The following is a 13,318-nucleotide window of genomic DNA, read 5'->3' on the forward strand; positions in this document are numbered from 1 at the left end:
CATAAACCTCACACATAAATATTGCATCTTTTGAAGGAAATAATAAGCTTCTTTTATTTTTTATGGAAAACAAATTATGGTTGTAAAAATTTAGCTGGAGTTCTGTCAAAGCGTCGATACATTGTTCACAATTTTTTTTTTGTTATAAAACGTACTGCAATGCCTGATATGTATGATATAATTCTGCGGGAGCATCTCGTAATTAACTGCGAGTTATTTTTATTACAATACAAAATAATGTCATATATTTGTAAGTTCTTATTATCACAATTTAATGTATCAGTTACTAATGTTTATTTTCCATTATTGACGGTTTTATTTATTGTCGTAATTAAATTTAACAAAAAAGTAAAATATAATATATTTATATTTGATAATGAAATACAGTTTCCAGATGAATCTTCTTTCAATTCCATATGAAGCAAAATTTTTTTTATTGTACTTTAAAATTGCTTTAAACTATAGGGTTATTATTGCATCTAAATTGCTGTCTTATAATACTAAACAAAAGTTTTAAATGATCTTGACTTAATTTGTAAGGGCAAATATATTATAACAAAGAATTTGGTTTTTGCAACGTATAATCCTATTAAACATTTAATTGAAATACAAGAACTTAAAAATCTAGCTTTCTACAAAAATTAATGAGCATCTTTTTATATAAACTTTCTTTTAAATTGGAAATATATTCAAAACATTTATTTAATTTTGCATACATAATGTTTCTATTTCTAAAATTAATTCGTGCTTTATAATCGTACTGTTTTATATTTCGACTATTCTACGCAGTCCACCGATTGAGCACGAGGTCTAACTTAACTCAGGCAATACGACACAGCGTTGAGTTGTCATGAATCATAAAGGTACTAGAGAAAGTCACGCCTAATATTTTTTGGCCCTAGTGGAAACTAACTCAACTTAGGTTATCGTAAACTCCCTATATAAATATGGATTGTTGATTGGCTCTTTTAGGCTGTAAAAATAAAGTCACTAGATCTATAAAGTAACGCAATTGTCCGCCATTTTGGCTCCATAACGTGGCAATTTCAAATGACACTTTTATATGAATTAATATTACAAAGAAGGAAAAACAAATAAAAATTAAATATAAAATATATTTTATTTGTTTTTATCACATATAGTCTTATTTTTTCCGTAACATTTATAATTTATCACCGATTTCTTCATTGCGACATTACGATTAGAAGAAGGAATAGCTTTGATAATGTTATCATAGTTTGTTTTTAAAACAAAATGTATACGTGAAATAATTTTAGTAGTTTATATATAATATTATGACATGCAGGAATAAAATCCGTCGAATACATTTGTAAACATTTATTGACTAATTCTATAGGTTTTAACTTATTAGATAATAAATCAGTCTCATATTGCCAAAATAATATTTCACATTTATATATGATATTATACACATCCATAGTAGGAAAATATAATACATTTTTCTTATATTCTCTTAATTTGGTGAAAAGACTTAAATTATTATTATTGACATCATTCGAATTTGTATCAGTATTTACAAGTGCATTAAAAGGGGTGTGCACGATTGGACACCACCACTCACAGCGGCCGATGCCTAGAGTTTTTCCGTTGGTTTGGTTAGATAAGTCAAGATGATTGGTTGGTGTCCAATCGTGCTGTGTTCAAAAGAGTGTCACCCACATTAAAACATGTAGTACAATGTTTGTAATTTTTTTAAATTTTATGTAATAATGCACCCGTCAAATAATACAATGCAGTTTGCGTTTCATTATTTAAAGGTTCATTTTGCATTAGTGGACTGTGTAGTTCTTCATCCCAATCATCCCATATTTCATTCTCAATGCTCTCGAGACATTGTATGTCTCTAGACTTATTTTTATTTTCCAATAGTTTTATTTCTGTACAATATTGTACAAGATGATCGGTATCAACAGTAGAATAATTACCACGATTAATGTTTGCCTGAAATTGTGACAGAGAAACAAGACGCAATGATTGTTTAAATTCTCGTGCGTCTGGTACAGATGTTCGCCCTTGTATTGTCGAGAATAAATTTTCTACCGCATCCTGAGTAAACCTGCCTATTAATAAATATTTAAAATTTTGTTTGTTTAGATATTCATGTTGTATATCGAGAGCAGTTTGTGTACAATGTACCAAACGGCTTTGGAATGGTTTCCACTTTCCATTTCCAACCACTGTTATTCGATAAACAATTTCATTAAATTCTTTTAAAAAAGTGATATTTTCTGTGTATATATTTTCCTGAAAATGGGATAGCGCAAGTTTTTCATAACGACTAGTCATAAGCTTAAACCATTTGTGTATTGTGCTTATAAACCACGCTGTAGTTTTATGCACGTAATCAATATTTTTTCTATCTATGTGATATAATATGGCTGCAGCAACGTTGTTGTTTAATAATCCTACACTTAAGGCAATGTTTATTTTATCGAAGTGAGAAGGTTTTATTGATTTTTCTTTTAAGTGTGGACACAGTTTTAAAGTATCTTTTTGGTCTAGCATATATACCTCGCGAATAGGTTTGATAGAGACTTCGTTATGCGGTAAGTTATACTTTTTCACTATTGTTTCATCTAAATAAAAGGTGTTACCTGCAGTTAATGCGCATGCAGTATTTTTAAAAATATGAACTGGATCTGGTGTAATAAATAGTTTATCTTCATTGTTACATAGATGTTGAATGTTATTTTTTATCTGACTACATTTACCAGCTGTAATATTAAAAAGTCTCCACCAACTCCTATTTTGCACTCCCATATCCGAACTCCCATATCACTACCTTAATAATTAATCCAATATTGTGTGCCTTTTCAATAATTGTTAAAATCTTTCTCGTCATTTCTTGCGGGCAAAATGAATTGGCTGTATATTCATACCCAATGGTTTGTTTCCACTTAGTAGTAATGCCGCACAACATAAATATCGTAATATGTGTAGCTAGCTGATTAGAAAAATCCATTCCTCCTGACAGTTTTATTGTTGGTCGGCCAATAATTGTATTGGTACTTCTATCATATTGCAGACCAGGTTTTATGGACATTTCATCTGTAAGTAGTATTGCATGTTTTTCTTCTGATTTAAATGTCTCTATCTAAAATAACATAACAAAATACATCATAAGCATTTTACATTAAAATATGCATATATATAATACTTTTATTTATATTCAGCTGATTTGATGAAAGTAATTTCTGTTAAAATGTACTTATATAAAAATAAATAAATAAATAAATAAAAATATATATATATATATATATATATATATAATATGTATGTTTGTGTATATATATACAAAAATATGAAAAACTTAATTAAAAACAATACTAACTTTCATCTTTAACAGCTGCAATATGTCTTCTGAAATACCTGACCCAAATTTTAAACTTTGTATGCGATATTGTAGAGTACGGATACTTGGATATGGCAAGTTCTGCCGTTGCACCTTCTCATAGCTTTTTTGTCCGCAGGCTACGTACAGTTTCAAGGCTTTATTTATTATTTGTGCAGACCATAAAGATCCTCTGTGATTATAATTTGTCATAAACAGTTGTTGATCTGCGTTAAACACTTTCTCAAAATTTATATTTCTTTTTCGCAATTTTTTCTTCAAAATATTACATTCTCGTATTTTTTGTTGTAAAGCTTTTTTCAATTTCCTAATATTTTTATCTTTTTTCTTTATTAATGGAGTGTTCTATGATTCATCCACAACATTTGTTCCAATATATTATTTGTTATTACTGTTGTCCTCATCGTTATTATGACTGTTAATATCGTTACACAAGCTAGTGCAATTTATATTTATTTGGTTCTGCTTGTCATCTATGGAAAATTAAACAATTTAAACTTTAATAACAAATAACAAGTTAACACAATATACTAAACAACATAAAAACAGTATAATGAATAAGTTAATTTATATATACAATGGTTATGTATACAATTCGAGGCTTCATTTTCTAATTCACTTGTCATAAAAATGTATAATCTTACATATATATCCATTGGGGCTGAGGGACCCTCTTTGTTGTTTTAATTTTTCGTAATATTAATATGAGAAATGCGTAACCGATTTGGATGTACAATTCGACTATTTTTCTTAATTCTGATTTTTACGTTATTTCTATTTAATATTTCTAGAATTTCATGAGGACCTGTGTATTGATTGCCAAATTTACCGGGTTTAGGCCCCTATAGTAGAAATACCTGATCACCAGGCTTAAATGTTTGAGGGTTAAGTTTTTTGTCGTAATATTTCTTTGACTTAGTTTTTGCTTCAATTACATTTGTACGGGCGGTTGTCTGTATAGCGTGAAGCTGTGTGACGAGTTCTATCAGGTAATAATTAGCTAATTTATCTTCTGGAGCTAAGATTTCATTAGAAGGAATTTTCGCTATTTTTCCAAAAACTAACTCGTATGGAGTATGTTTGGTTGCTTCATGTACGCTTGTATTATAATTAAACATTGCAAGGCCGGTCCATTTATCCCATTGCCTTTGATCAGTAGCGTACTGCTTCAAATATTCTCCTAGCGCGTGATGTGTTCTTTCTAACGATCCGTTTCATTGTGGATGAAAAGCTGTCGTACGAAATTTGCGAATTTTAAATATTTTAGCTATCTTTTTCATTAAATCGCGAATAAAATTTCTGCCTTGATCTGTTAATATGGCTTTAGGCGCTCCGAGTATACAAATAAATCTGTCTACAAAAGCTTCAGCTATTGTTTCGGACGTTTGATCTGGCAGAGGTATTCCCATGCTAAATTTTGTTAATTGATCTTGTAATGTTAGAATATACTCGTTTCCTCTTTCCGTTTTCGGCAACGGTCCAACGATATCTATCGCCACCTTGTCAAAAGAAGGGGTGTCGGTGATTACCATTGGCTGTTTAGTTTTCACGCGTACTAGTTTTTTCAATTGACACTGCAGATACTGTTGTATGTATTGTTGAACATCAGATTTTAAATTTTCCCAGCAGTGTTTATGCTTTATTCTATGATACGTTTTTGTAACTCCTCGGTGTCCTCCGGTAGGCGAACAATCCACTTCGCCTATAATAATAGAACGGAGATCTTTAGGCGGGTATTTTATTGTTCCATTGCATATAATCAGTTTAGTTTTTGAATTAACAAAGATTATTTGTAGTACGGATTTGATGCTGCTCCATGGTACATTATTAACATAGTCTGATTTTGCAATGCTGATTGTTTCTAATTTTAAATTCTCGACAGTTTTTCTCAATTCTTTTATTACTACTGTTATTTTGTCTAAAGTCGGGCCTTCTCCCTGTCCTTCACTGATAGGTAAGGCTACGTGATAATATTGTTTATATTTTATTGCTTTTGCTTGGCTTAATGTAAGAGAGCTTAAATCTGGTAATTCATTCCGCTCGAATAATTTTTGTGAACCTTTATCTAATGGTTTTCCGTTTGTGTCCGTAACTAAGGTAAATTTTCGTCAGTAAAATAGGCAACGTTATCTTTGCGTAAGAATAATAGATTTCGTGTTTCAATTACATTTCCTTTAAATGTTTGTATATTAATCACTGTAGGTTTTGTGTGAGTTTTATTTGTGACTCGATCTTGATTTTCATTATCCGATTTTTCATCTTCGCTACTTATTTCCTCGTCTTCCTTTTTCTCGATTGATTTGTCTGGTGGATCATTTTTATCTTCTATTTCTCTAATTTCCTCTTCATAATCTCTTAATTCTTCTGGTAATTGAGTATTCTTATTCTTTGTTTGACTCCGTGTCTGTATTCCATTATGGTCAGGAGGGTCATGTATAAGAGCTGTTTCGACCTGAGTTTTTAGTGCTTCACTTGTTTTCTTATGTACAGACGCTGTCAAATCGTGGTGCTCGTCGGCTAAATCATCGCTCGGCACGCACTCGTCTATTTCTTCGTTGTCTGAAAGATAAAGCTCGAAATTTTCGTCCGCTTTTTTTTCATCTGATTCTTCTAACATTTTTGAAATTAATTCTGCATCTCTTGGATCATTAGGACTAAGAGATTTATTGTGTTTAACCACATTGCAATTTGCTTCTTCGAGATTTACGGGATTTCTAGATAAGGCATCAGTATTTACGTTGGTTTTACCTGCCTTGTAAATAACGTCATAATCATATTCTGCTAGTTTCAATCTTCAGCAGAGTATTCTCATGTTAGCGTCTTGCGCATTCTTAAACCAAACCAGAGGTTTATGATCCGTAACTAAGGTAAATTTTCGTCCATATAAATACGGTCGGAAATGTTTAACGCAATAAATTATTGCTAAAGCTTCCTTTTCATATGTATCGTATTTTAATTCGTTGTCGGTTAGAGTTCTTGAAACGTATGCTATCGGTAAATCTTTATTTATTTCTCCTTGAGATAATATGACTCTTATTGCTATTCCGGAAGCGTCGGTAGTTAAAACAAAAGGTTTTGAAAAATCAGGATATTGTAGGACTGGTTCTTCGCATAATTTTTGTTTAAGCGTTTTAAATGATTCTTCCTGATCCGATTTCCATTCAAATCGTACATCATTTTTTAATAGATTTGTTAATGGTTTGGCTAATTTAGAAAAATTAGGTATAAATCTTCTATAATATCCGGCTAATCCCAAAAATTGTTTGATATTTCTCGGCATTTTAGGGCTAGGAAAATTTTTTACTGCCTCTAATTTTTTAGGATCTGGCTTGACTCCATCCTTACTAATCACGTGTCCAAGGTATGTTACCTCTGTTTTCAAGAATTCGCATTTATCAGGCTGTAATTTAAGGTTAGCCTCGCGCAATCAATCCATTAATAAATTGAATTTTCTTTCGTGTTCCTCTAATGAGGTAGCGTAGATGACAATATCGTCCATGTATACGAAAAGTTCCTTTTCTTGTAATCCTGTTAATACTAAATCCATTAGCCGTGATCGTTGAAACGTAGCAGGAGCGTTTTTTAATCCAAATGTCATCCGATCAAATTCATAATGCCCAAAAGGCGTTGTAAAAGCTGTTTTATGGCTGTCAGCAGGATCAATTTTTATCTGATGGAATCCTGAAGATAAATCGCATATAGTAAAATAGAGAGAACCTTCTAGCTGATCTATGATATCAACTATGTTAGGTAGTGGATACTCATCACCAATGGTTTTTTTGTTTAAAGCACGAAAATCTAGTACCATTCTCCATCGTTTATTTCCTTTTGAATTTTCCTTCTTAGGTACGATCCATATAGGCGTATTATATGGTGATTGAGAAGGTTTTACAATGCCTCCTTCTAATAATTCTTCAACTTGTCTGTTTATTTCTTCTTTGTGTAATTGCGGAAATCTATATTGTCTCGTATTAATTGGTCGATCATCGGTCGTTGATATTTGATGTTGCAATACCTGTGTTGCTGTTAATTTTTCTCCGGGAATATAAAATCGATCTTGATTATTGGTTATAAGATTCATTACATTATTTTTTTCTCGTGTATTCAAATGTTCTAACCGTAATAATTCTGTAATTTTTTCGAACCTATTTTCTTTCGACTCATCAGATATTTTTAAGCATTTATACGATACGTCATTGTGCGTCCTTTGTTTCTCTTTCTCTTTTTTAAAATTTTCGATTATCTCTTGAGATTGAGCTTGAATTGTCGCAATTACTTCTGAAGACGGTTTATTTTTCTTGGGATTATAAAGATTATTAGTATTGGAATTATAATATTCGACTCTTTGTGCGAGTTCTTCAATAGTTACTTGAGAGGGAGTGTTTTGTATACAATTAATTTTATAAAATGTTCCAATTCTTGGAAATCTTATTTTTTTTAGGGGGGATAAAGGGCCTTCCCTCCTTTTATTATAGATGATTATGCCGCGTCGCATAACGAGGCTTGCTTACTTGCCTCCTCACGATCGTCAGGCATATAATTTATTAGAGGAACTGGATTATCATTTTCAACAAATTCACAAATAGAAGGAGAGGTTTGAAAATTACCTTCTCCAGGAATTTCTAGATTACAATCCAAGAGAGGTTTGGTAACTTCTCCCTTTAAGGATTTTTGGACCTCTGGGCAATTCAGGAGAGATTATGAAGTTATTTCCTCCAAGGTTCTGGAAATCCGGAATTTCAAAATCCGGACTAAAAGTTTTATTCAATTCTTTATTTCTTTTTAGAATTTTATTTTCATTTTTAATTTCATTTTCAATTTTATTTTCCTTATTAATTTTCTCGTTCTTCTCTTTAAATTCATTATCGTATTCATTTATAATCCTATTATTTGAAATCGTATGTTCGCAATTTTTATTATTTTCATTCTCGTCTTTATTATTAATGATCTCAGGGTCATGATCGTTGAACATTTCATCAAGAGATTTAAAGCGTAAAGTTGGTACTTGGACTTCTACTTCTTTATCCAACGTACTTATGATTTTAAAATATGCCTTTCCGGAGATATTTTCCACTATTGTTTCCTTTGAATAGATGCGGTGAGCTATTTTTAGCTTGGGTATAAATCCAATTTTAATTTCAGGATTTCCTATCCTGACATAAAACAATGTTTCTGATCGAGGTACTGCTAGAATAGTCTCCGGCGAAAAGAAAGGCACTTTAATTCCTGATATATTTAGATATCCCTTAGCATAATCAATTTTTGAGGATGTTTGCTCGAAAAAATCATTACCTAATATTCGCGATTGAAAGATTGGAAATTCACTTGGCACGATATGGAAAATCACTTCCTTTTTGAAGAGAGTTAACGTGATTTCTCCTAACGTATATACTGGATATTTATTTATGCCATTCAATTTTATTATATTATTATAATTGACAGTTTTGCCAGCGGGTACAACATTTTCTTTAATTATATTTGGTCCAGAGCCTGTATCTAACATGAGCTTTATGTTAGGGGTTGATTCGTCAAATTTTACCTCAATAGTGGGCACGGGACTTTGTTTGTCCAGATTTACGGTTATGGGTCGGGCTTCTAACGATTTTTTCTCTACTGAGTTTTTTGTGACGTGGATGGGTGTGAAGTCCGCTCGGACCCCTGTTGCACACCCGACTTTGAGGGGCCATTGAAGTTTCCCTGATTATATGCTTTTCTGCGATTATTACTCGCAATGCGTAACTCGCAATTTTCGAGAAGATGCCCCGTTTCTTTACAATAACGGCAGATTAATGAATCGTTGCCAGTCGCGTTTTGTTTAAACTAGATCGACAATTTTTTGCAATGTGGCCAAAATTGTTGCAGATTTGGCAAACTATTTTCGATGAATTTTCATTTTGTTTCTTCCAACAATTGCTTGCTGTGTGACCTGTTCTTTCACACCACTGACAAACTACTGAGGGCCTATTTTGATTATTAAATGTATTAGCTTGACAAGATTTCGCATTATGACCGGTTTTCGAACACAATTGACAAATTTCCTGTATTACTTTAACAGATTGGCGAGCTTGAGGGTCGCGCAATCGACATTTATCGGCACCATGCCCGCGTTTTTTACAAATTTGGCAAATTAAAATTTCGGTGCTAAATCTAAATTGTTTGATGTTTGCTGAAATGAATGTGTTAATTTCCTACACTTGGAGGCCGAATGTCCTATTTTATAACAAATTTGACAGGTCTCTGGTGATTGAAAGATATTTTTTACTTGACTTGTCGTACCGCCTTGTCGTAAATCAGTTATCGAGCGTAACTCTCTCTCTATACGTAACGCGTCGGCTACGGTTTCATGAATGTTCAAATTTCTCGCTATTCTTTGCTCGATTTCCGGTTTTAAGCCTCTAATAAAACATCTACTCATCTCCTTTTCCAAAGAAGTCTTTACGTTTTGATCTACGGAATTATTTCCCCAAGTTTTATATGCTTCTAATATTTGTTTTCCTAACACCTTTACTCGATTTGCGTATGTAACTACGTCTTCCTCATTTTTCTGATAAATGCTACCTAGCTACCCTTGTAATTGATATACCGTTTTGGATAGACTACAAACTTGTTTTAAAAATGCTGTTAATCCGGCAACACTGTCGAAATTTTGATCTTGAATTGTGCGGTGCGCTTCGCCTACAATTCTAGTTCTGATTATTAGAGCAAACTGAGGTTCGGCTTCACTAGAAAGCATGGATTTTGCTTCCTCGCATCCTTCGATAAAATAAGATAAAGGGATATTTTGGCCGTCAAAGAAAGGGACGGCTTCAACCGCGTATTTTAGAATAGCAAAAATATTTTGATTAGACATGGTTTCACTTATATTATGCTTATTTTTGAATATCGTATCGCCGTCGGAACCGTCTCCGGAATCGCTAGAGCCAGACGAGGGCGGTTTTATGCCTGAAGTTCCGGGTCCTTCCCCCGGAAATTCAATTTTCTTAGGACGGCGTAGAAGGGATCCAGCAGGAGTGGATATATATACTGCGGTTGTTTGTTTGAATTTACCCTGATTTTCTAATGCGTCGTTATATAATTTATCAATTTGCTTTTTATCGGAACCCGATCTCGTATCTGGCATACCTCCTTTCAAAAAGATCACACCTTAAAATCCCGGACGAGCCCGCTAAATTTTATGGTTCTGTTACATCCAGCCTTAAGGAAAGGAAGGCAGGGAAGGATGCAACAAAACTCTTTTATTCTCGTGACCGTACTAGTAGGATGTGCGGCACGAGCCGAACGCACTTTTGATGATTCCGAAATTATGCATCAACGTGTAATGACACGCTTTAACGCCCTTTCAGAATCGTTCGATCGTTGGTCCTAATCAGATTCAGAGAACTTAATCTCTACAACTCGGGATCGGAACGAGTGCAATCTTTTCGAGTCGGGAGGTTAGAGTGTGAGTACGAGATGGGTTGATGAAATAAAATTTTACATTGGAGCTTCTTTTTAACTAAAATTTAACATATATTCTGATACTTGAGTTTTACATATATAAAGGTTCAAAAGAATTAGCAAATAAATACATAATCGGTTATTGTTACTTAATAGAAAAAAGAAACCAGTGTAACAAGGTGATCATTATCAACTCAAACAGGAGTACGTTATCAGTTTGTTTATTTAAAATATAAAACGATTAGGTAATGATTATTCAGAAGATTAAAATTTAAATACATTGTTTAATATCGATAGGAAAATCTATGAAGTTAACATTATTTTTTGAAGTTTGGAAACATTAAGAATTACAGGATAGTACATGATTAATTTATCAAGAATACAAATAATTAAGAATTAATGTTAGTGTAAATTATCTATTTTAATTGAAAAGAAAAAAAAACTAAACGGTGCATATTGAATAATTGATCTAGAGAATATATATATATATATATATATATATATATATATATATATATGTTGAATTAACATAGCTATTACAAATGATATTTTTTTTTTTGAAAACTTAAGCTATACGCATTATTATGTACACAGGAGGAGATGGAATTAATTAATTTCGGTTACGGGAATAGTAATTATGCATTGAGATTCATATTTTAACTATTAAAACAAATCAAAACCTAGGATTTAAGAATAGAAGTAGAACATTTACATTTACATAGAGATTTAAGAAATATTTAGAGGGAAAGTCGGGATTTGTCTAAAATGAGAATTGCTGTATTAATCCGAAATAAACATAATAATATTGGGAACAAGGAGCTGGGACATGAACGGCTGTGATTGCTCATTAGCGATTGATTCCTGGCGAATTGAATGGAAAATTTGAAGTAAAACCGAAAAATAGAAAAAAAAAACTTACTTATTAGTTAGACGAGAAGAGAAAGGGAAGAACTATGGAAATCTGCGGGTTGAAAGGTGCTTGACGCAGCGCAGGCTGTCCGCTCTGGGGATGCTTCAACGGTGGGCTGCTCGGAGTTTCAATGTATGTGATTCTTGAACACAGATTTTAAGTTCAAAACGATTTTGAAAATAACGCGCACAGCTTCGATACTTGCAACGCATGGATGTGAGTGCGGACTTGGATTTTGAATGTTCGAGGCGTTCGAAGCTGCGTATTTTATAGGGCTTAGGAAAAGGGCGTGAGATTAGTTTAGTGGGTGAGATGAGGATTTGATTGGGTAAAGCCTTTTGAGCCTTTTCCCTTTCCTTGGAGATTCCTTGTTGTCGAAATTTTGCTTATTCGTTGGGTAGCTCGCCAACGCTCACTACCAATCATCTTCTCGGATGATCTCTCGTTGGCTAATTTTCCATCTTCTCCCGATTTTTCTTAACTCTAAGAGGGGCAAGCAGTTGCAATCGTTTAAGGGATCCATTATCTTACGGTTCCTCTTCTTGGAACGTTCGGTCCCGATTTTTTATATCGCCGCGTCCGTTTATTTAGGACTCTCTTTCCATATGAATCATCTTTCCGTTCGTGATGAAACATAGGTTCGAACAAACAAAGCCGGGTTGTAAATTTTGATTTTATAGTTTTATAGTTTCCGTCCAGCGTCGCGACTCAATCTTATCTCTGTTTGTTGCCAGACTTTAATAGCGTTTAGATTTTTTTCTTTTTCGAGTCCAGGCTTTGTTCGTCTATATGAATTATTAAATAAGCATCGTTGCTTGTAATTTTGTCGTCGCACAATTTCTTCTTTTTTTTGCTTCTATTTATTGCTCCGGATGTAATATATGGCCATTATATATATATATATATATATATATATATATATATACCGGGTGTCCCAGACCACCCGTCCCACCCGATTTTTTCGTAAACGCGACATTTTAAAGAAAAATGTTTCAGACAAAAGTTGTAGGGTTTTAAAAGATCTATTTACTGATTTTATCAGTTTGACCTTGGATGGCGTCGCCAAGGTCAGATCAAAATAACATTAACTTTTTTAAATAGGACACCTCATTTTTGGTTCCAGAATCTAATAGCTGGTGTCAAGACCTTTCCAAAACACTATAAGAAAGTTTATTTTTGTTGAGTACTTTCCGAGTTGTGAGGCTTGAAAGTTACGGTGTACTGTAACCTTCAAGCGTCATAACTCGGAAAGTCCTTAACCAAAATAAACTTATTTATAGTGTTTTGGAAAGCTCTCGAAATCGACTACAAGAAAATGCAATGAAAAATATACCTGTTTCAGACCACCCGTCCCACCCTTTTAAAACGTAGGGATGTGCTTGTACAAAAAAATGGCTCAGACAAAATTTGCATGATTTCGAGGGATCAACCTGATGATGATCTTGAATTCGACCTTGAGATCGATCTTGGGCATAAAGGTATAAGTCAAAGTAACATTTTTAAAATGTAAAAACGAAATAATCGGTGCCGCCTGTAGGTATTAGCGTTATCTAAGGTGTACCACGTGTAGGTAACAAGATCGTACTTACACCTTATCG

The 13,318-nt window shown here is 33.1% G+C and overlaps 1 protein-coding gene across 4 annotated transcripts in view; it reads right to left on the bottom strand.

Moving 5' to 3' along the window:
• Positions 1–1,101: 1,101 nt before the first annotated feature.
• Positions 1,102–13,318, bottom strand: part of LOC105203368 — a 62,434-nt gene continuing 50,217 nt past the window's right edge. For 2 of the 4 annotated variants that reach the window (XM_039454792.1, XM_039454789.1), the window contains 2 exons: positions 3,353–3,846; positions 1,102–3,115 (listed from right to left, as the gene is read on the bottom strand). In XM_039454792.1, coding sequence (XP_039310726.1) covers positions 2,765–3,115; positions 3,353–3,565 — 564 coding nt within the window. In that variant the 5' untranslated portion in view covers positions 3,566–3,846 and the 3' untranslated portion in view covers positions 1,102–2,764. The remainder of the gene's footprint in view (positions 3,116–3,352; positions 3,847–13,318) is intronic. The other 2 variants (XM_039454790.1, XM_039454791.1) reach the window with 2 other exon arrangements.

The sequence above is a fragment of the Solenopsis invicta genome, chromosome 11 (assembly GCF_016802725.1).
Source record: "Solenopsis invicta isolate M01_SB chromosome 11, UNIL_Sinv_3.0, whole genome shotgun sequence".
In the NCBI taxonomy this organism is placed as follows: Eukaryota; Metazoa; Arthropoda; class Insecta; order Hymenoptera; family Formicidae; genus Solenopsis; species Solenopsis invicta.